At 38.8% G+C, this 23,218-nt stretch overlaps 1 protein-coding gene and 1 long non-coding RNA gene across 2 annotated transcripts; both read left to right on the top strand.

Moving 5' to 3' along the window:
* The first annotated feature begins 1,851 nt into the window (after positions 1-1,851).
* Positions 1,852-19,687, top strand: LOC139150573 (uncharacterized). The gene is made up of 4 exons (XM_070723010.1): positions 1,852-1,973; positions 2,716-2,796; positions 19,014-19,542; positions 19,632-19,687. Exons 1-4 carry the CDS (start codon positions 1,893-1,895, stop codon positions 19,685-19,687), a joined length of 747 nt encoding a protein of 248 aa, XP_070579111.1. The 5' UTR covers positions 1,852-1,892.
* On the top strand, positions 19,687-23,149 carry LOC139149154 (uncharacterized). The gene is made up of 4 exons (XR_011556078.1): positions 19,687-19,945; positions 20,356-20,502; positions 21,717-21,889; positions 22,748-23,149. It is a non-coding gene; the product is annotated as an uncharacterized lncRNA (long non-coding RNA).
* The last annotated feature ends 69 nt before the right edge of the window (positions 23,150-23,218 follow it).

The following is a 23,218-nucleotide window of genomic DNA, read 5'->3' as shown; positions in this document are numbered from 1 at the left end:
ACCAGATGCCAACAGAGCAGAGAGGTAGTCGTTCGTCATTGAGAGTGAAAGCGGACAGTTTTCAGTAAGTTTAGTCAGATTGCTGACATTTTATGTGATCCATAGACACTGGATGTCATTGCGATAAACATTTAGTGAGACGATTTCAGCGTATTTCGTCGATTGATTGATGTAAAACCTACAGAAGTATCCCGGATGTAATCGCCAACCCAACAAGGAATCCGACGGTTGCACGAAGTTTGCCGAGTACTCGAAGAGATGTAACTGCAGTGTTCGTGTATATGAGACGTCGACCTGACGAGTGTTAACTTCGAGTTCGAGTGTGTGATCAATACGGACATTTGTCGCATGCTTCATACAAGACCCCAAGTCGCGTGTTGATATTCTGAGTATAGTTTCTGAGTGTTTTTATGAGTCAAGTGTACCATTTTAGTAAAGTGTTGTGCGGACAGAGGTATTTCAATGTTTATTGATGAACACCTCAACGCATATAGTTTTCGATGACATACTGAATGCAGTTTTGATAATTCAGTACAGAGATTTTTTACATCTTTTGAAGTCTGTATTCGATACTGATGTTTACGGTTTATCAGTACTAGAACAAAGCAGTTCTCTGACATTGTTGTTATTGCAAACAGTTTTTGTAAACAATTTGAAGTATTTGTTTATCAACATTGCACATGTTGCAATTAGTAATACAGAGTATATTTCATGTTATATGAGTGTGGTGGTTTCTCATTTCACACCCTGCTCCCTGCTGTTGCATACTTACAAAGCCAACGCCAAATTCGAACCAGGTGGCCCCAGCTCGAGAAATTAATTTGGCTGAGCTTCGGACCGGTTTGTTTCGATACCGTTGCCAGGAGCCGGTTACAATTGTCAAAGGACAAATAGGTGGCACGGCGAAGGAGGAAAATAAATCGTTACAAAACCAGTGCTAACATAAGACGAAGACACCAAAGGTTTGAAGTATAAATCTAAACTAGCAATACACATCATAGTCAAACTATTAAAATATAATGAACCGTAGCAAGAAGAACCTTGTGCTGAGACCAAGACACCCCTACCCCCACCCCTACCCCTTGGGATGGACTTTTGTGCAAACTCCTATGATTATAATTTGAATATTTTAACCTTACAGCAGTGTCAATTTTGAGTAGCGTCAAGTCATATATGTCTTGAACTTTAGAAACAAATTTTTGGTAGGTCACTGAGCTCAGTTTTTTACAATTGGCAATTAGCCAGGAGTTCACAATCTGCATACTTTCTTATGGTCGGTACCTCATTTTGTGTGCTCTTTAGCAGGTGCCATTGACCTGGCCAATTGGATTAACTGATAAATCCAAAACGTTCACTGATGTGTTTTAAAAATGAATCAATTTAAGAAGTTGCCTTAGGAATATAACTAAAAACTGCTGATTATAATAGGTAGTGTTGAACATCTGTGAGCAGAAACTGCGCAATACATCTTTTTTTCTGCGCGCACATCCCTTACAAAAATGTGGGCTTGTGATAGCGGGGGGAGGGTTTGAAAAATTTTGATCATAAACAAGGGCGATTGAAATATTTTGAGGGTACTGACCGGGGAGGGGGGCTCTGAAAAAAAAATTCAATCACAATTCTTCCAGCCCCCCCCCCCTCCCAATCGTTATTTGTGAACGCAGCCGAAAAGGCTATTCAAATTAGTTTCCGTCCGTGGTGAAATTTATGTGAAGTCACGAAAAGTTTCATTGACATATACAAACCTGGAGCAAAATCATCTAATAAACAGCCATAAGTTGTATTTACTTTCTGATATTTTCTTTCTAATTTCTACTTTTAAATATGTTCTAGAGAAGGCCTATACCGGTCGTCGCCTCTTTGTCCATCACCGTCTGATAATCTTTGTATCTATGGTTGGCGTTATTGTACTGGTTATCGTGACAGCAACCGTTCATTGTTCCTTACGAAGACGAACATACCTTTATAGAGAGGTATACAAGAGAAATTCTACATTATCTTACTCTGCATGAAATTAGGAGACAGATATAGATAAAAAGATAGATAGATAGGTAGATAGTTAGATAGATATATAAAGATAGATAGATAGAGAGAGATAGATAGATAGATAGATAACATATAGATAGATAGATAGATAGATAGATAGATAGAGAGATAGAGAGATAGAGAGATAGATAGATAACATATAGATAGATAGATAGATAGATAGATAGATAGATAGATAGAGATAGAGAGATAGAGAGATAGATAGATAGATAGAGAGATAGATAGATAGATAGATAGATAGATAGATAGATAGATAGGTAGGTAGGTAGGTAGGTAGGTAGGTAGGTAGTATAGAGAGATATGTGTGTATGTGTATATGGATATATATATATATATATATATATATATATATATATATATATATATATATATATATATATATATATATTTGTGCAAATACACAGTATATTATACTCATGTGTGTGTGCCTGTGTGTGTTATTTTATCATATATATCAAAATTATTTTTGACACCGAGTGATACATTGTACATATTACTTATTTACTTATTGTACATTACGGCGTAAGTGACAGGATTACGAAAATTGAGTAGTCCCTTGTACATCATTCGGAGATTTCAAATTCACATGGCCTTGGTTTTGTTTTGTTTCTTTTTTGGGTTTTTGTATTTTTGGAGGAAAGCCATCGATACTTTTCTGTTTCTTTTCAGTCTTGTCGATCGGAACAGGCTTCGGCATCCCAGCCTGAAGAGATTAGGTTGCCCGATATCGAAATAGGCCGAATGCCTGTGGTAAGTATGAATTACAATAAATACACGTTTAACAATATGCAAAAATTACAACACAGGTGGCGCAATTGGCGACACAACAATAGACATAGACTTCGTTTCAGATTGCTTGAGATAGGACGGGCCTCGTAAGTGAAAGACTTTAGTTCTTGCCCTCACTTCCTCTATGAAACTTTCAACCGTTCTCTTACCAAAGCAAGAATAATTATAGCTGCAGGCAGCGTTTCCGGACTCAAGCATTGCAGTTAGGTAGCGTTCAGTCATTATTGCTTGCAGGGCCTGCAAATTCTTCCTGCTCCTCCGTCAAAACAACAGAAACCCCGTAACTTACTCAAAAATATTTGGTTACCTCCAAGATACAGAAATTGATGACCCCTCATTGCTTGAAGAAATTTGATATTTTGATATTTCAATGTTTTGTTATCGTGTAAAAGCTTCAGTAACTGTAACTATTGACAGTTGTTTTGGTACTGTTTTCTTGCATCAAATTTAGTTGTTTTTTTCTTCCACTTCCTATTACATGTTATACTACCCTGTATCATTAAATGCAACTTGTCAGTGTCTCACGTGAGTTAGTTGTTATTGGTGAAAACCTAAATTGAAGTCTGGACGTGGATTTGATTATCAACATTAACAGTGCAGGACACAGATATACAGTCAACGTCAACAACCTGAGTAGTAGGTATTTGAACATGCTGTGGGAAGTACAGATAGAAATTCTTAGTGACACATGTAACAAAAATCTGAAAAACAATTTGCAAAAGCTACAGCAACCGTGCAATAAATAAAACACATGTGGCAATGAGAATTATTCGGTGTGGAATAACAGTCTATGTTTACAGGCTATTTTAATGTAGACTGAATAGACTGCTAAATAGACTGCTAATGTAGACTGCTAAACTTCATTGTTGCCTAACATACATTGTACCAGCCGAACAAAAGTACTTAAATATATGAGACGTATTTTTCGTTGCGCCTTTCGGGCGCGTAGTATTAATGTACCATAAATATATATCAGAGATATATGTATGTTTACATATTTGAACTTTGTTTTACAAAGCTTCATACCGGTACCAGCCACAAATTGCATCATTGAGTCAGTTGTCGACGTTCCCTCAGAGCGCATAACTTTAATATATCTGAGATATACCTGTATATCAGATATATCTTGATGTATGGAAATTGAAGCTTAATATGTAAAGCATCAAACCACCCACAAATTGCATCATTCAGTAATAGTTTTAGACGCATTCTTCGGTCTCATAACTTTAATATATCAGAAATATCTAAACACTTGTAAACTTAAAGTCTGTTTTGCAAAGTGTACTAATCAAATCATGAAATCTGCTGTTCATATGACAAGCATGGCAAAGTCCTGACCCTTTCCTGTTTTCTCTATGATAATACAGTATGAGAAAGCAACATTCACTAATATAATTTCATAAGCCATTTGATACATGTTAGAAAAAGGAAAACGACAAGATGTTTTTCGTTCTTATTGATGCAACTATTTTTAGCTCACGTGTTCACACACGTGAGCTTATGTCGCAGCGATGTCTGCCTGTCTGTGGCGTGTCCGTCAGTGTGTGTGTGTCTGTCTATTGGCCCGATATCTTAAAAGCTTATCGGATCAGAATCAAATTTGGTACATAGATTTAGTATGCAAATTGCAAAAACTCATTAGTTTTTGGTGGGTGTGGCTTGCATACTTTTGCTCATTTACATAATTAATGATTTTAGAAAAGACGGATATACATTGAGAACGACACTACACAATTTGATGACATTTGCTACAAATGTTGATCACACCAGGACATATCAGCCGTGAAAGATATTAAGGGTTGACATGAAAGATAATTGCTAATTTGCATATTTAATGAACTTTCCTAATTAGGGATATATATCTGAATTGATTAAACTTGCTATGTGTATTAAATTCCCAATTTGCATATTTAATGAATTTATTATTAGGGATATATATTTGATTGACTCCACCAAAGTTGACGAAACTCGCTATGTACATTAAAACAACTATGATACAACATTATTGAAAGTCATTAACATTTAATTCAGGAAATTCCCGATTTGCATATTTAATAAACTTTCCTAAATAAGGATATATATCTTCATTGACTAGATCAAAATTTACGAAACTTGCTATGTACACTGAAGATACTTCCATACAACATTATTCAAAGTCATTAAGCATTTTACTTCAGCCAATTCCTAATTTGCATATGTAATGAACTCTCCTAATTAGGGATATGTACCTGGATTTACATGCTGAATGTTGGTGAAACATGCTATGTACATTGATGATACCAGGTTAAAACAATATCGAAAGTCATTTGCATTTTCGTGTCAGCTAATTTGTAATTTGCATGTCTAATTAGCTTTCACAGTTCGGCATATACAGCTTGAAGGACTTGACAAAAGGCAATAACACCTGCTATATAAAGTGGCAAGACAATGACAGCAGTCGAAGAAATTTCATATTGTTATTTCAGATAATTACATATTTGTATACCTAATGACCACAAGAATTAATCTGTGTTGAATATTTCCATGATTTTTACCATAACAGTTTCAATGACAGGGCTCGAAATTAGCAGTAGTCCCACGTCCACAGATTACCAACTTTTCTCTGGGGCTACCAAAATCCGTGAAATGGTAGTCCGCATGGACTACCAAAGCCTGTGATCTGAAGTATAGTTAGTATACTTGGCATACCATGTCCGGTCCGTTATTTTGCGACCAGCTACATGCAGTCAAACCCAGATGGACACAGAAAGGCCAGAGTAGGCCTATGATTTTGTAATAGAAATTACGAAGACCATCGTGCATTGGAACTTTGCAATAAAGTTTCAATATTTAAACTGTGACTTATTTGAATGACAGGCACAGGAAATGATTGCCAATGGAAACGCACTTTCATTGCATTTTGACAGGGACCATGATTTTGATCATTATGTATCAATCACAATTACACGAAAATTGTGCCTCCTCCCTACAGAAAGCCCATGGTCTATTTTTAGCCCTGCTACAGTATGTCTCAGTGCCGAGAAGGTAGTGTCGTTGTCATGACGACTATAAAAATTTGCATACATCTCTGAGAGTGAAAGGGATTGTCCATAGGTCACCAAACTTTTGAGTATCACTATCGTCCATTATAATACCCGTTTCCATGGGTATTAAAGATGTACAATATTCACATCAAATAACTAGGAAATTCACTTCACGGGCATTCAGAATCTTGAAAAATAGCCTTTTCTTGTCTAGTTCAAAAAGATATCCTTGAACTAAAATATGCATGGGCTACCAACCATTGTCACTGGACTACCAACTTCAGAAAATGGTAGCCCAACTACCAGGGAAAGAAGTTAATTTCGAGCCCTGAATGAAGTTGCAATCATGTGGCGCATGTTTAAATTTAAAGGGGAAGTCCACAGAGATGATTTTTACATATGTGCTAGCTTTGTGGTCACTTACCCCGGAAAAGCTATTTTCGCCACTCGTGCATTTTTTTACAAAACCGATAAAAATAGTACAGGAAGTTGCCCATGTAATTTGCATCATGGGAAAAAAGCTCAAGGCTTGGAGCTTGCATTATGTGACATGGAAGGGACCATCTTCAGATGGGTATGGCCCCGCATTGTCCACTCGCAGCAACACAGTATTAAACAGCAACACAAAATCTGACAGTGTACAGTTTATTATACGTAATTCATTGTTTATGTAAGGATACTCAGTATTTAGAAAAGTTATGTATATACACACAGCCTGGTTTAAGTGTGGATGAGTGGACAATGCCAAACCCATGGGAAGATGGTCCCTTCCATATAATAATACTTGACTTTATTGTCCAATCTAAGTGGAAAATTATCTTTGGCACCAGGCGTTAAAAAGCAAAACACTTCAACTACATAAAGAACAGTTACACAAAACGACAAACTACACATAAGCCAATCCTAAATCCTCTGTTAAAAATGGAAGCTCTGCTTCCTGACGATAGTTTTGACATGTTCTTATTTAAAATGGCAACAGCAGACGGGATGAACGATTTCTTAAAAACATTTTTCTTTGCTCTAGGCACCAATAATCGGCGACCCGAAGGTAAATATTGGAAATGACTATGTAATGGGTGAGATTTGTCATTCAAAATCAACAAGCTTTTCCTCCGAAGAGCCTGTGTGTACATTTTTTCCAGGTCATTGAATCGTACCCCAACTAATTTGTTGCAGATATTAACAAGTCTTGATAATCTCGTTTTATCTCTGACGGAGAGATGGCCAAACCAAGAGATAATATTAAAGTTAGCACACTCTCGATACAACAACGATAAATCGAAACTAGTACATGGGTGCTGACATTGAAATTCTTAAGTTTACGTAAAAGATACATGCGTTGCTGAGCTTTTTTGTAGATGTTATCGGTGTTTAACCTGAAACTGAGATCCTTATCTAAGTGTGAGCCCAAATACTTGAACGATGTCACAATTTCTACATCTTGACTGTCAATACGAATGGGTGTCATTTCATTTATTTACAATTACCAAGAACCAACTCTTTCGTCTTAGTGATATTCAATGTGAGGAAATTATCTTTAAACCAACAACATAAGTGTTCTATTTCAGAAAAGTAGGTAGACAGTGAAGCTTCATTTTTCAGTCTGGCAACTAACGCCATATCGTCGGCGAATTTTATCAAAGTTAACAGGTTATTTGAAAGCATGACATCATTCGTGTAAATTGAAAACAAAACGGGAGAAAGAACACAGCCCTGTGGGGCGCCCGTATTTAGCGTTAGTTCACCAGACATGTGACCATTAACAATAACACGTTGTGGTCGATCGCTAAGAAACAGTCTTATCCAAAGCACGATAGTATGGTTGACCTCTAAATCTAAAAGCCTTTTGATCAACAGATGGGGCTGGATTGTATTAAATGCTGAGGAAAAGTCATGAAGAGAATACGAATGTAATTTGTGGAATTATCAAGATGGCTTGCAATCAGGTTAATGAGAGTTAAACTCGCATCTTCTACCCTCTTTTGGGCTTGTATGCAAATTGGAAAGGGTCTAAGCGATCGGACACAGACGCCTTGAGCTGAGTACCTACTAATCTTTCCATACATTTGGCAATGATTGATGTCAATGCGACTGGTCTATAATCATTCAACTGGTTTGGATTTCTTTTCTTAGGTACAGGGATTATATGTGATAATTTCCATTGTCTCGGTACGAACACACGAGTGAACACTGAACTTAATTGGTAAGCACATGTTTTCAAAACTTTACCCTTCAGTCCATCCGGGCCGGATGCCTTAGAAGGGTCAAGTTTTAAAAAGCACGAAACGACTTCACTCTCACTGATACTGATTGGCGACGGAATTAGAGACTGGGAAATATGATCACATTCTTTCCTAAAATCATACACATCGAATCTAGAATAAAACTGATTCAACTCATTCGCAAAACACTCGGGATTATCAGTACTTATTTCCCTTTTCTTCTGTTTCGTACCCATCATCACACTAAGGCCCTTCCAAGCCTCTTTTGCTTTTCCTTTCCCAAGACTGTCTTCAACCTTATTTTTGTAATCGATCTTAGCTAACTTAACAGTGCTTCTAAATACTTTGCGTAGTTCCTTGATCTTACTCGAATCTCTTGCTTTAAATGCTTTCTTCATTTCGTTTAACTGGTTTCTCAGATCTTTACGAACCCAAGGTTTGTTATTGGCAAATACCCGTACGTGTTTTGTATCAATCAATGAATCTTCGCAAAACTGGATGTAAGAAGTTATAGTATCAGTCAATTCATTATTATCTGAACAGCTATCGAAAAACAAAGTCCAATCCGTGCACTCAAAACACGCTTGTAATGTTTCTACATTGTCTGAGGTCCACTTTTTAACAGTTTTTGTCAATGGTTCCGACGTTTTCAGTTTCTGCCTATATTTTGGTAAAAGATGGATGACATCGTGATCAGACCGACCAAGTGCAGGTGCACTTCTGATCGAAAACGCGTCATTGATGTTACCATAACACTTATCCAGGTTCGATTTAGACGTGTCGAACATGTTATGTATTGATGTAAATTAGGTAGTTGGTGGCTAATATCACATGTGTTAAAATCGCCGAGAATGAAGACTGGTTGGTCAACTGATCGGTTGACAGCTGCATTATAACTTTGCGCTATGCGCTCAGCGGCTGCAGTGTTGTCTGGACCAGGTACATACACAAGTATAACCGTCACCTGTCCGAATTCCCTTGGCAGATAATAAGGCCGAAAAGAAACTGTGAGGATTTCAAAGTGTTTAGTACTAACAGTTTCGCGAATAGTATAATTATTTGACCAGTTGTTGTTGACAAAAATACAAAGCCCTCCTCCTATACTTTTTCCAGTTTTTTCCTTGTCTCTGTCATGGCGAATACAAGTAAAACCTTCAAGATCGATATTAGAATCCTCCTTGAGCCACGTTTCAGTAAAACACAACAGGCTACTTCTCCGATAGTCCCCATCGTACTTGACCAATGCAGAAAGTTCATCCAACTTGTTATGTAATGATCTAACGTTTGACAAAGTGATTGCTGGTAATGGAAGTCGACTACCTCTTCGCTTTAGCCTGTTCCTTATTCCACCTCTAGAACCCCGTTTTTTCCTATTACCTGGTCTTTTCCGAATAAATGAATTGAAGTCGCTCACTTCCAGGTCAACGGGAGCTTGTCTGCCTGTGTCCTGTAGACTGAGAAGCATCTCACGGGTATAGACAATGGGGCTGCCATGATGTAGGTGGCTTGAGTCTGAGTCGATCCCAAATGCTGGTAAAATTGCGTTAACGATAAGACACAGTATTCCAAAAATCGCAAGACTTCTTCTACACATATTCATGTACACCATAATGAAGACGTTGTTGGAAAGACGCAAACGTTACTATCAAATACAACATGAAGAGACAGAGCCTGTGCCAGGGTCAGCGTACAGTTCGCGCCCCAGATCTCATGTTAAGCCCAAGCCTGGAGCTTTTTTCCCATGATTCAAATTACATGGGCTGCTTCCTGTACTATTTTTATCGGTTTTTGTAAAAAATTGCACGAGTTAAAATGGGAAAAATAACTTTTCCGGGGTAAGTGACCACAAAGCTAGCACATATGTAAAAATCATCCTTGGTGAACTTCCCCTTTAAACACAACTGTAATATACAATGAAACACGTGAGCATTTTTAGTTCATATCTGGTCCTTTGTGTCACAGGTTTTCAGTATTAAAGGTGTTTTCTCATGACTGAAATGATATTTAACAAAAGGCAGTTTTGTCATTATTTGCTGTGCTAATATGATTTCAACGTAAAAAGAACGGGTCCTCTCAGACACTGCTCACATCAGATTTTGCTACAACTTATAAAAATAGTTCTCTATGGCTTCTCAGCAGATGTAATTGGATAGCTGGCAAGTCTAAACACCCTTCAAAGTTTATGATTTACCGCTGTTCTCTCTTTGCTATCAATGATTGACCTCCACTTATGTGCAGCAGTTTTTGACATCTAGTTATGCATAGAAAGTGTGGAATATATTCACAGCTCATTCAAAATACTGTATTCAAATTTTCAAATTGATATCCTGTTTTCGAAGGTTGGAATAGAAGGTCAGCTCCTCCTCCCGCCAAATAAACAGACAAGTCTCCAAGCCTCCAATGAATAAGGTATATGCAAAGCTATGTCTCTTGGGTGAACAATTTCGAAAGTTTTAATGGACGTCTACGTGTTTTCCTAAATAGATATTACTTTGATACAGATCTATCATGGAGTAAATAGAAACACCTGTCAGGTACCGTGCATTTTGTGTCATACTGCACAGCATTCTTGATGGCCTACCATGACAGATAATGATGAATATGTTAGATCCTGTTTAGTAAGTAATTAGTAATTAGCCGGAGGCCTTGAAACGCAACGCAATAAACATTCCTGTTTAGTTATGCCTGGTATTGTTTATTACATTGTGACACAAGCATGCCTGCATGCTGTTACAGTGAGATCACTCAATGGCCTGACATTAAGAATAACAAATCAGTCTAAATATGTACAGGCCGAGCTGAAAGGGTAATACTTTTTATTCTTTGGGGAGCTGGAAAATAATTGAAACCAGTGACATTCATAAGAAAAACAGTGAAAAAGATTTCAAGAGTAATAGCTGCCCTCAATCCCACCGAATCCCAGGTTTGAATAGAAAGCAATTTGTCATGCCAAGTCAGTCAAAAATATATAAAATAGTACAATATATAGCTTTACAGAATGTGACAGAAGTGGCACGCCAATAAAACATTGGTTGCCATAACATGGCTTGGAAAAAGGTGATTACATGCTTGTTGACAGAGAAACTAAATGACGGAAATGATTCTCCTAAATACTGTGACAAAAGGAGAGGATTTTCTCCCTGGAAAAGTCTTACTTATGCCGGAAAATGGTAGCATTTGCTTTGTTGCTATGTATTCTGTCATTCATGCTAGGAACGTCGCTAAGCCTGGCTGGCAGCTTGGGCCCTAAATACTACAGCAGAAGCGGCAACAGCTTGCTTTTGAAGTGTTGCGCGAGCAAATTTATGGCAGTTGTTCACTACAGAGGCATATTTGTGTTTATGGCTCACTGTATAGCTGTTGATAAATGTAAATATTGTTCAAAGGTCACCCAAGGTTATGCTCCCATTTCGGCAAATTTTCAACGTGAGCCAAAGCGCTACGCCTATTGGCTAGCGTACAACTGGCCCTACGCTGAGTGTCCGGCTTTGGCTACGCCGCCTCCCAACTCCGGGAGGCGGCGTAGCCAAAGCCGACCGGACACTGTCATCACACTCGTAGGGCTAGCGTACAACTTCATAAGAATATGCTGTGCAGATGCTCAGATCAAGGGTCATCATATATCAGGTGCCAGACCAGCAATTCATTTTCTGTTAGTTCTGTTGGAAAATAGTGCTGGGATAGTATTTTGCTTAAGCTAGGTCATTCTTTTTATTGCAAAAGGGTTTCTTTCTTATTTTTTATGATTATAAATCTTCGATGTACATGTGTATTGTCATAAAGATGCCCAACAATCGCGCGATCACCACGACAGAAGCACAAGCCGCGTGGCTCAGCCCAGCAGGGCTACAATTATTGCAGCTTCTTCCGAATAAGTTGAATAAGAGATTCCAAAAAAGGTTCTAAAATGTTTTCAAATCCCCCCTTAACGAACTCACTATGTGTTCAAGTCCCCCCCCCACCTTCTGACTTGCTATAATTTTGAAGTCCACCCCCGCCCCTGCGAAATTCTTCGTCCAAATAACAATTCATAGTAGTCTAGTGGGCAAAATAGTTACATTTTTCCCATACAAAAGCTATATCTCTACAATTATATGAGAGTAAAAATTCATATAAATGTAATTCTCTGAAGTGGCAGGTAAAAGTGCATGTGTGTAAAAAAAAATAACCTTGGAATTTCGCCGAAAATGTGTATTCACTATACATAGGGGTCTATGACAAAACTGTGAATAATTTTTTCCAATATAAAACTTGCAATAATTCTACATATGTGGACCCTGAATAATTGACATTATTGTACTTTATTAGAAGAAGGTGGTTACATGTGCATATGTGTACAATAAATTAAATTTTGGAATTTCGCCGAAAATGTTGATTCACTATACATCGGGGTCTAAGACAAATAATGTGAATAATTTTTTCTAATGTTAAACTTTCAATATTTGTGCATATATGGACCCTCAATGATTGACATTATTGTACTTGATTAGAAGAGGGTGGCTACACGCGCATATGTGTACAAGAAATTTGATTTGATTTTGGAATTTCGCCGAAAATGTTGATTCACTATACATTGTAGTCTATGAGGAAACTATTAATAATTTTTTACAATAAAAAACTAGCTAAATCTGTGTATTTATAGACGCGTGATTATTGATATTGACCTACTTCATTAGGCTAGGGTGTTTACAGGTGCAAGTGTGTGCAAGAAATTTGATTTTGGAATTTCATCGAAATGTTCACTGTACATTGTGGTCTATGAGGAAACTCTTAATATTTTATTGCTAAATCCGTGTATTTATAGATACTTGATTATTGATATTAATGTACTTGATTAGACTAGGATGGTTACAGATGCATGTGTGTGAAAGAAATTTGATGTTGGAATTTCACCAAAATGTTGATTCACTATACCATACGGTATATTGTAGTCTATGATGAAACTACAAATAACACAGGTTTGACCTGAAGCTTCCAGTTATTATTGATGACACTATGCACTATTCTGAATAGTTTGTATTCAGTCAAAGTCCTCAAAAATTAAAAATGTACATACGGTGACATGAACGTTTGATACTGACCTAGACCCAATGTATTGTCAATATGAGAATGTTATCTCTGAAATTGTTATTGAAGGATTAAGTTGAAATTTTTAGTCGTTATAGAGGACAGTTTTGTACTTAAAGAGGGGTTAGGTAAGTAGAAATCATGACAACCTAAGGCGGCTGCACGGATCATCAATACGTTCAACTTGTTTAATATACACTAAAACTTGCACCGGAAGGCCGCGCCGAAAATGGAAATGGCAGGAAATGAAAGTGTTAGAAGGTGTTTGGAAAGGAATTTGATATCAAATAAATTTTCAAGTCCCCCTCTTTGCAATGTCAATTTTTTTTAACACATATTCATGTACACCATAATGAAGACGTTGTTGAAAAGACGCAAACGTTACTATCAAATACAACATGAAGAGACAGAGCCTGTGCCAGGGTCAGCGTACAGTTCGCGCCCCAGGTCTCATGTTAAGCCCCAAGCCTGGAGCTTTTTTCCCATGATTCAAATTACATGGGCTGCTTCCTGTACTATTTTTATCGGTTTTTGTAAAAAATTGCACGAGTTAAAATGGGAAAAATAACTTTTCCGGGGTAAGTGACCACAAAGCTAGCACATATGTAAAAATCATCCTTGGTGAACTTCCCCTTTAAACACAACTGTAATATACAATGAAACACGTGAGCATTTTTAGTTCATATCTGGTCCTTTGTGTCACAGGTTTTCAGTATTAAAGGTGTTTTCTCATGACTGAAATGATATTTAACAAAAGGCAGTTTTGTCATTATTTGCTGTGCTAATATGATTTCAACGTAAAAAGAACGGGTCCTCTCAGACACTGCTCACATCAGATTTTGCTACAACTTATAAAAATAGTTCTCTATGGCTTCTCAGCAGATGTAATTGGATAGCTGGCAAGTCTAAACACCCTTCAAAGTTTATGATTTACCGCTGTTCTCTCTTTGCTATCAATGATTGACCTCCACTTATGTGCAGCAGTTTTTGACATCTAGTTATGCATAGAAAGTGTGGAATATATTCACAGCTCATTCAAAATACTGTATTCAAATTTTCAAATTGATATCCTGTTTTCGAAGGTTGGAATAGAAGGTCAGCTCCTCCTCCCGCCAAATAAACAGACAAGTCTCCAAGCCTCCAATGAATAAGGTATATGCAAAGCTATGTCTCTTGGGTGAACAATTTCGAAAGTTTTAATGGACGTCTACGTGTTTTCCTAAATAGATATTACTTTGATACAGATCTATCATGGAGTAAATAGAAACACCTGTCAGGTACCGTGCATTTTGTGTCATACTGCACAGCATTCTTGATGGCCTACCATGACAGATAATGATGAATATGTTAGATCCTGTTAGTAAGTAATTAGTAATTAGCCGGAGGCCTTGAAACGCAACGCAATAAACATTCCTGTTTAGTTATGCTGGTATTGTTTATTACATTGTGACACAAGCATGCCTGCATGCTGTTACAGTGAGATCACTCAATGGCCTGACATTAAGAATAACAAATCAGTCTAAATATGTACAGGCCGAGCTGAAAGGGTAATACTTTTTATTCTTTGGGGAGCTGGAAAATAATTGAAACCAGTGACATTCATAAGAAAAACAGTGAAAAAGATTTCAAGAGTAATAGCTGCCCTCAATCCCACCGAATCCCAGGTTTGAATAGAAAGCAATTTGTCATGCCAAGTCAGTCAAAAATAATAAAATAGTACAATATATAGCTTTACAGAATGTGACAGAAGTGGCACGCCAATAAAACATTGGTTGCCATAACATGGCTTGGAAAAAGGTGATTACATGCTTGTTGACAGAGAAACTAAATGACGGAAATGATTCTCCTAAATACTGTGACAAAAGGAGAGGATTTTCTCCCTGGAAAAGTCTTACTTATGCCGGAAAATGGTAGCATTTGCTTTGTTGCTATGTATTCTGTCATTCATGCTAGGAACGTCGCTAAGCCTGGCTGGCAGCTTGGGGCCCTAAATACTACAGCAGAAGCGGCAACAGCTTGCTTTTGAAGTGTTGCGCGAGCAAATTTATGGCAGTTGTTCACTACAGAGGCATATTTGTGTTTATGGCTCACTGTATAGCTGTTGATAAATGTAAATATTGTTCAAAGGTCACCCAAGGTTATGCTCCCATTTCGGCAAATTTTCAACGTGAGCCAAAGCGCTACGCCTATTGGCTAGCGTACAACTGGCCCTACGAGTATGACCTGAGTGTCCGGCTTTGGCTACGCCGCCTCCCAACTCCGGGAGGCGGCGTAGCCAAAGCCGACCGGACACTGTCATCACACTCGTAGGGCTAGCGTACAACTTCATAAGAATATGCTGTGCAGATGCTCAGATCAAGGGTCATCATATATCAGGTGCCAGACCAGCAATTCATTTTCTGGTTAGTTCTGTTGGAAAATAGTGCTGGGATAGTATTTTGCTTAAGCTAGGTCATTCTTTTTATTGCAAAAGGTTTCTTTCTTATTTTTTATGATTATAAATCTTCGATGTACATGTGTATTGTCATAAAGATGCCCAACAATCGCGCGATCACCACGACAGAAGCACAAGCCGCGTGGCTCAGCCCAGCAGGGCTACAATTATTGCAGCTTCTTCCGAATAAGTTGAATAAGAGATTCCAAAAAAGGTTCTAAAATGTTTTCAAATCCCCCCTTAACGAACTCACTATGTGTTCAAGTCCCCCCCCCACCTTCTGACTTGCTATAATTTTGAAGTCCACCCCCGCCCCTGCGAAATTCTTCGTCCAAATAACAATACATAGTAGTCTAGTGGGCAAAATAGTTACATTTTTCCCATACAAAAGCTATATCTCTACAATTATATGAGAGTAAAAATTCATATAAATATAATTCTCTGAAGTGGCAGGTAAAAAGTGCATGTGTGTAAAAAAAATAACCTTGGAATTTCGCCGAAAATGTGTATTCACTATACATAGGGGTCTATGACAAAACTGTGAATAATTTTTTTCCAATATAAAACTTGCAATAATTCTACATATGTGGACCCTGAATAATTGACATTATTGTACTTTATTAGAAGAAGGTGGTTACATGTGCATATGTGTACAATAAATTAAATTTTGGAATTTCGCCGAAAATGTTGATTCACTATACATCGGGGTCTAAGACAAATAATGTGAATAATTTTTTCTAATGTTAAACTTTCAATATTTGTGCATATATGGACCCTCAATGATTGACATTATTGTACTTGATTAGAAGAGGGTGGCTACACGCGCATATGTGTACAAGAAATTTGATTTGATTTTGGAATTTCGCCGAAAATGTTGATTCAGTTTACATTGTAGTCTATGAGGAAACTATTAATAATTTTTTACAATACAAAACTTGTTAAATCTGTGTATGTATAGATTCTAGATTATTGATATTAATTTACTTGATTAGACTAGGATTGTTACAGGTGCATGTGTGTGCAAGAAATTTGATTTTGGAATCTCACTGAAATGCCGAGTCACTGTACATTGTAGTCTCTGAGGAACCTCTGAATATTTTTTTACAATACAAAACTTGCTAAATCCGTGTATTTATAGATACTTGATTATTGATATTAATGTACTTGATTAGACTAGGATGGTTACAGATGCATGTGTGTGAAAGAAATTTGATGTTGGAGATTTCACCAAAATGTTGATTCACTATACCATACGGTATATTGTAGTCTATGAGGAAACTACAAATAACACAGGGCTTATCATCTCCCTAATTGTTATTCAAAGGTTTGACCTGAAGCTTCAAGTTATTATTGATGACACTATGCACTACTCTAAATAGTTTGTATTCTGTCAAAGTCCTCAAAAATTAAAAATGTACATACGGTGACATGAACGTTTGACACTGACCTAGACCCAATGTATTGTCAATGGGAGAATGTTATCACTGAAATTGTTATTGAAGGATCATTAAGTTGAAACTTCTAGTCATTATAGAGAACAGCTTTGCACATAAAGAGGGGTTAGGCAAGTAGAAATCATGACAACCTAAGGCGGCTGCACGGATCATCAATACGTTCAACTTGTTTAAAGCGCAGTGGTCGTCGCGCTGCGCGTGCGTGATTTTTTTGTTGATAAACATAAATTTTTGTAAACATAAGTCTTCTCAACTTCAATAGGAGTGAGATGGGAGCAGTCCCCCACTTTGTTAAGCCTTTGTAAGACTCAACATCATGCAATAGTAAAATATTAAGATCGGAAACGAACTTCAGTGGTGTATTTCTATCTATAAACTCGTGTAGAGCTACGAACATTGGGACACTACACTCAGCACGTATGTCGCTGAGTTTACTGCAGGCAGACACAGTGAACAAAAAGCTTTGATCGCGCGCGATCACGCTGGTTGTACACAATGCTATGTACAGTACAGTGAAAATACATAACTAAAATGATCAACATTGCCTATATATGTAGACCAGCAACAAGCACAATGCCTAACACAAAAGTTATACTCAAGACCATGATCGGCAAGCCAGAGCAGGACACGGGAGATGTTGTTGGGAGACGGTCACCGCGTTGACGTATACACGGATATAGAGAATCCGGTCCCACAACGTACCGGCCCGCGACGACTTGGCCACACAACCAACTGTTACTTCTCCTAGTATTACGTGGTAAGAAATACTAAAATGACAGGAAACAATAGACAAAACGAGCGGGTTTTCGCGGCATTTGGCAGAAAATTGCACGGCTACACCGTGCATAGACGTATCGAGAGATCCTGTGCCCTGGTCCTGTGCACGGTCAGGGCAGTGATCCAACCGCTAGCTGGTGTAGGCCTAGCGGTGCTGGGCAAACTTCGTTGTTGTACCTCCTGATTGCCGGGTAGGTCTGAATCCTCTTTCAAGTGAGATAACCCCCACATAACAAGAAGACCTACGAAAGGTCCTTCGCTTGACTTGATACCTGTACTCGAATTCTCGTTTGCACCCAAACGGGGTAAACATTGTAGTTGAGTTGGATTCTCCACAGCCGAGTGTAGCGCGCCACATACCCGGTTTGACACGGACGTTCATGACCACGGAACGGAACAGATGCAGAGATGCTTCTTGCTGCAGCGGGCATTGCTCTGCGAGCTGTAGATTTCTGTAGTTTGGGTTGCTGTCTTTGTACTCCTGTCGGGCCTCTTGAAATGAAAGCTCTCGTCCTTGCTAGCGATGTCGAAAACAAGAGCTCGGTCGTTGATAGTCTGTTGGCGTATACATGCGTAGATGCGTACGTCTAGCTCTATGGCTCGAGCGATAACAGTAGCCGAGCCCCATTCAACTGATTCAAGAAAATCATGAGCAAATGTGATCTCAATCCAGCGTGCAATTATTGTTCAATATTCAGCAGATATTCAACTAAGATTAATTGACCTTTTGTTGCGTGTTACATTTGGTTAGTTGGTACGCTTGTGACAGATCAGCCGCCATTTTAACAAGCGGCAATATCGCAAACATTACAATCAAGCCGCAACATGTGCGGCGTTCTTGGATTTGTTTACACCAGAGGGGGACCCCCTCAGGAGGATGCGCAGCGCGACGACCACTGCGCTTTAATATACACTAAAACTTGCGCCGGAAGGCCGCGCCGAAAATGGAAATGGCAGGAAATGAAAGTGTTAGAAGGTGTTTGGAAAGGAATTTGATATCAAATGAATTTTCAAGTCCCCTCTTTGCAATGTCAATTTTTTTTCAGATTCCCCTCCCCGAAATCCTCCTCCCTCCAGAGATGTTTGAATGCAGCCTGAGAAGGACCGCATAATCGGTCAAATGACAGTTAAATTTGCCATTCTTTGAAGTATGATGATTCGTACTTTATATTAAATGATGTGTCAACGAAATTCGTTTCAGGTAAACACGCCCCCTTCTCCGAAAACTATGGTTTTTGATCATGGCGCTAAAGGTCAGATCGAAGAAACTGGAAAAGATGTCAAACGTCTCTCGCTTTTATACAATTATCATGACAATCTAGGCTTTCTAGAAGACGTCGATCCGATTGAAACAGAATCTCCAATTACAGTCGAAGCGGATATCTCATCGGCAGAAAACCTCGGTTTCGTTGCTGATGAGGACGTTGTCAGAACCAACAGACTGGCGACTGTAAGAAAAGACAATGACCTTGAGCATTATCTCTCAGAGACGCGAAGGCTGTGCGAGGAGGCCAAGAGAACCGACACTTGGAACGAGACTTTCTACACAAACCCTGTGTTCGCGGCTGGCTTGTATGACGTTGAGGGCGGTCGTCTCTCCTTGGACAAGATGGACATCGATCTCTTCATTCCACCTGGAGCATTCAGCGAGGATAAAGAACCCACGCTGGTGTATCTTTACGTAAGCGGCGACCAAAAGACAAACCTGATATTTCGGAAATCGCGTTTCCGTAAGTGCTGTTGTACACTGTGGTCCTTCAGGGCTGAATTTCAACGAACGGGTGATTTTATCGTATCAACACTGTGCAGACATGGAAAGCCAGAGGGTGCATGTTGTGGCGATGTCTTCGAACGCAGATCCCGGAGACAAGCTGAATACAGGAGGTTGGACGACGACCACTCTTCTCTCAGTATTGTGCAAGAAACAAGTGCATACTACATATTTCCCACTTCACAGGTTTTACCTCAGTCGCCGAATCATCGACGCAGAAACAAGATGTTGACATACAGGAACAAACTCCCGCCATCAAGAAACTGATTGACATTATAGGTTTCCATGGCGATTTGAATCCAGGGGTTAAGAAACTGCCTCTTCGGCTGTATTGTGTAAACAAGACGGACGATGCAAAACAGGTATTAAGGAAATATCACATTGATCATATCTCCTGACATGGTTATTGACATGCATCGTTATCTGTAGGTAGCCACCTATGAGCTCGATCAACTAGGCCAGCGTTGAAGTGTTTCTCATCTTTGCATTTTCTTTTACGTTAACGTCAACAGAGCGACCGTAAATATCGTCTCCTTTGCATTAAGTCAAAATTAGAATACACCTATGTTCGCTTGCTTCCTGTAACATGACTTTTAGAGAACATGGAATAGGTTTTGTTTTTCTGTATTATATATATATATATATATATATATATATATATATATATATATATATATTAACGTTGAAATGAATATTAAATTTCATTTGGAGCTTTACAAAAATTCTCTAAACGGCTGTTCCTAATCCCTGCAAAACTCGCCTACCCTTTCAGCTGGTTTTAGAAGAAGAACATCAACTGCGTGGCCACCAAGCCGATGCCCCGAAGACTCTGTCGGTGGTAAACAATCAACGAGATGTGGAATTTCACTTGTCCGAAATTGATCAATCGTGGAAAATAGGAGGCACAGGTCCCATTCAGGTAACACATGATTTCGTGACTTACATCCGAAAGAAAGTCGATATACTCATCTCAAAATAGACAGGGTGTTTCGAACCGAGTAAGCTAGTAACTCGACTGAGATTTACACATGTTTTCGAAAAACCTTCCTCACGAATGCTGAACCGAAACCATCTCTATGGTTTATCAAAGTGCTTCCCACTTTCAGCAGGCCTCGGTGTCGATGTACAACTTTGAAGCAGCGTGTTCGGGATAAAGGTTCTATTTTACATCCTCATCCACACGAACACCCCTTACATCAAAAGAAGGGCTGCCACTAAATCGCACAGAACTTGTCATCTTCGTGTTCAGAGATAAAATAATACTGTAAATACAAACCCATATTCGTATTTCATCACCACGCTGCATCAGTACGTAGATATATATTTTCGTGTATCTCAATTACTATTCGTGTCTTATTATATACTTCCACATTTTCTTCTCACTTCGTTCCTCTACCACCGAAACATTTGCTACTAAAGACAGTGCGTTCTCACTGGTTCTCCTCCTAACCGCACAGAGTATTACCCGGATGTCTAATTATAATAGTTCTATAGTAAACAAAAGAAAAAATATAACAACTAATTAGATGCATTGCATCGCCACAAACCTAATCATTGAGACATGGTAGTACGTCTGTTAAATTTCACCTGGCATTACCTTACCGTGTAAATTCACGTTGTGATGTTACACGCCTATGATAAGCCAGCTGTTACGTCTGGTTCATCTGGTAGTGGATCCTCTCAGTAATTATTTTAGAACATTTTAATTTTGTATGATTTTTTTAAATGATTTTATGCGAATTGCCTTCACCGCAAAGGGCGGAGTTTAGCGTATGGTCAGGTATTCTCTTGCGAGTTCTGCCAAGAACTAGATTTCTGATATATCGCAGTTATTGGCAAACTCAACAATTAACACACACGGTGATACCAACTACTGTAGGAAGCACATCCTTCGTCAGCGCTTCTGGACTGATCTGTCACATTCCAGGGCTTCGCTGCACTGATTCGTAGTTTGAAATTACCAACAGCGTCGAATATCTGAAAGCGAGAGTTATAAATTTAGTTTTTACAGGCTTTCAAGGCAAAGGAATGTCGTCTGCAATGCCTCGTCTAAAATTGAATTTAATGAATAAATAATACTAAGTAGTGATAATGATTATGAAGTAAATCTATCTACCAATTTGTCCACCACAGTATGTAGACATTGAAGCAGTGATGTCTTCGTCATTCTCGGCGTGTTCTTATAGTATGTCTAGACAAGAAAGTCGGCCAACACCTTCGATTGCACAGTCAGCGCCTTCCAGAGAGACAATCCAAAATACGACGAAAATAACAGACTACCTATTCATTTCACTATCAACGAGCCGGTGAGTAACGTGATGATAATGGAGGAGATGATTGAGAGGATGATGGAGAGTTTGATGATGATAATGATAATGATGATGATGATGATGATGATGATGATGATGATGATGATGATGATGACGATGATGATGATGATGATGATGATGATGATGATGATGATGATGATGATGAAGATGATGATGATGATGATGATGATGATGATGGGATCATCATCATCAACATCATCATAATCGTTGTGCCAACTAGAATGTAGTCGATCTGAAGCCCATCAGTGACTATGTGTCTAATCGATAGGGGGATAAATGTTACCCAAAAACAAAATGATATGATTGATGAGCACAGCAATTATACGAAGATCGCTCCGTTCTGTGAGCAACACTGTTCAGGATGGCGGGTGGGCAACCGAGAAGTCGATTAACCTGCGAACTGCCCATATTATGCTATGTTACTCTCAACCTAGACTTGGTTCAAGTCTGTGATTGTGAATGTTTGAGTGGGGTGAACGTGATGATTTGTGTTCTGTTTTCATGTGAAACGTGTGAGTGGGGTGAACGCAACGAGTGGGGTGAACGCTATACAGGGGAGTTTCTCCTGGAATCACAGAAACTAACTCACTACTGCGCAGACTCAAAGGTAACGCGTTCAATTAATTGCACGGAAACCTGGCCTTGGCTGCCAAAATTCCAAATAGGTTTGTATGAAATAGGAGATACACAAGAGAAACTATTACAAAAGATTTTTTTAGAAATTCACCGACTTGAACCAAGTCTACTCTCAACCCACTGCAGACCATAAGTCGAGAGTCGTTAACACAACTTCGTAAGCTCATCCAATTGACAAGCTTTCCTATGTACTTTCAGCTAATTTCTGATTCGATAGATATGGCCGCCCGTTACACGTTGCAGCAGAACCCGAGACGCAGTCTCCGATTGAAGTACCGTGATAGATTGAAACTCAGCCACCTTCTCGACCCTGCCAGTCCTCTTGGAAACGACTGGAGAATGGTTGCTGACAAAATGTCTCTCAGTTATGATACCATTCAACAGATCGAGAGGCAATATCAGGTCGGTACAGTGCTCAGCCCAACCAGAGAGGTACTGAACTATTGGGAGGCGACAAAGAAGGACGCAGCCCTGGATGAACTACTGGTCATTCTAGAGGACATTGAACGACTTGACGCTGTTGAATTTTTGAGGAACGTTTTGTCAGAGAGTAAAACGGAAGCCCAGTCATCAAATTAGTCATGTTTTTTGCGATAGTTTTGTTTTCGGCACAATTGAAATTTCATTTCTTTTAAGATAGCTGGTGCAAATACGAGGACAAACTGTTGA

Source organism: Ptychodera flava, chromosome 14 (assembly GCF_041260155.1).
Source record: "Ptychodera flava strain L36383 chromosome 14, AS_Pfla_20210202, whole genome shotgun sequence".
Classification (NCBI taxonomy): Eukaryota; Metazoa; Hemichordata; class Enteropneusta; family Ptychoderidae; genus Ptychodera; species Ptychodera flava.
Note: the sequence above shows the minus strand (reverse complement) of the source record. Positions and strands in the feature narration are given on the sequence as shown.

Coding starts and splice junctions, on each gene's coding strand:
- LOC139150573 (XM_070723010.1), top strand. CDS start 1,893: ATGGTTGGCGTTATTGTACTGGTTATCGTGACAGCAACCGTTCATTGT. Junction 1,974..2,715: donor GAACATACCTTTATAGAGAG/GTATACAAGAGA, acceptor GTTTCTTTTCAG/TCTTGTCGATCGGAACAGGC. Junction 19,543..19,631: donor ATTTCGGAAATCGCGTTTCC/GTAAGTGCTGTT, acceptor AGACATGGAAAG/CCAGAGGGTGCATGTTGTGG.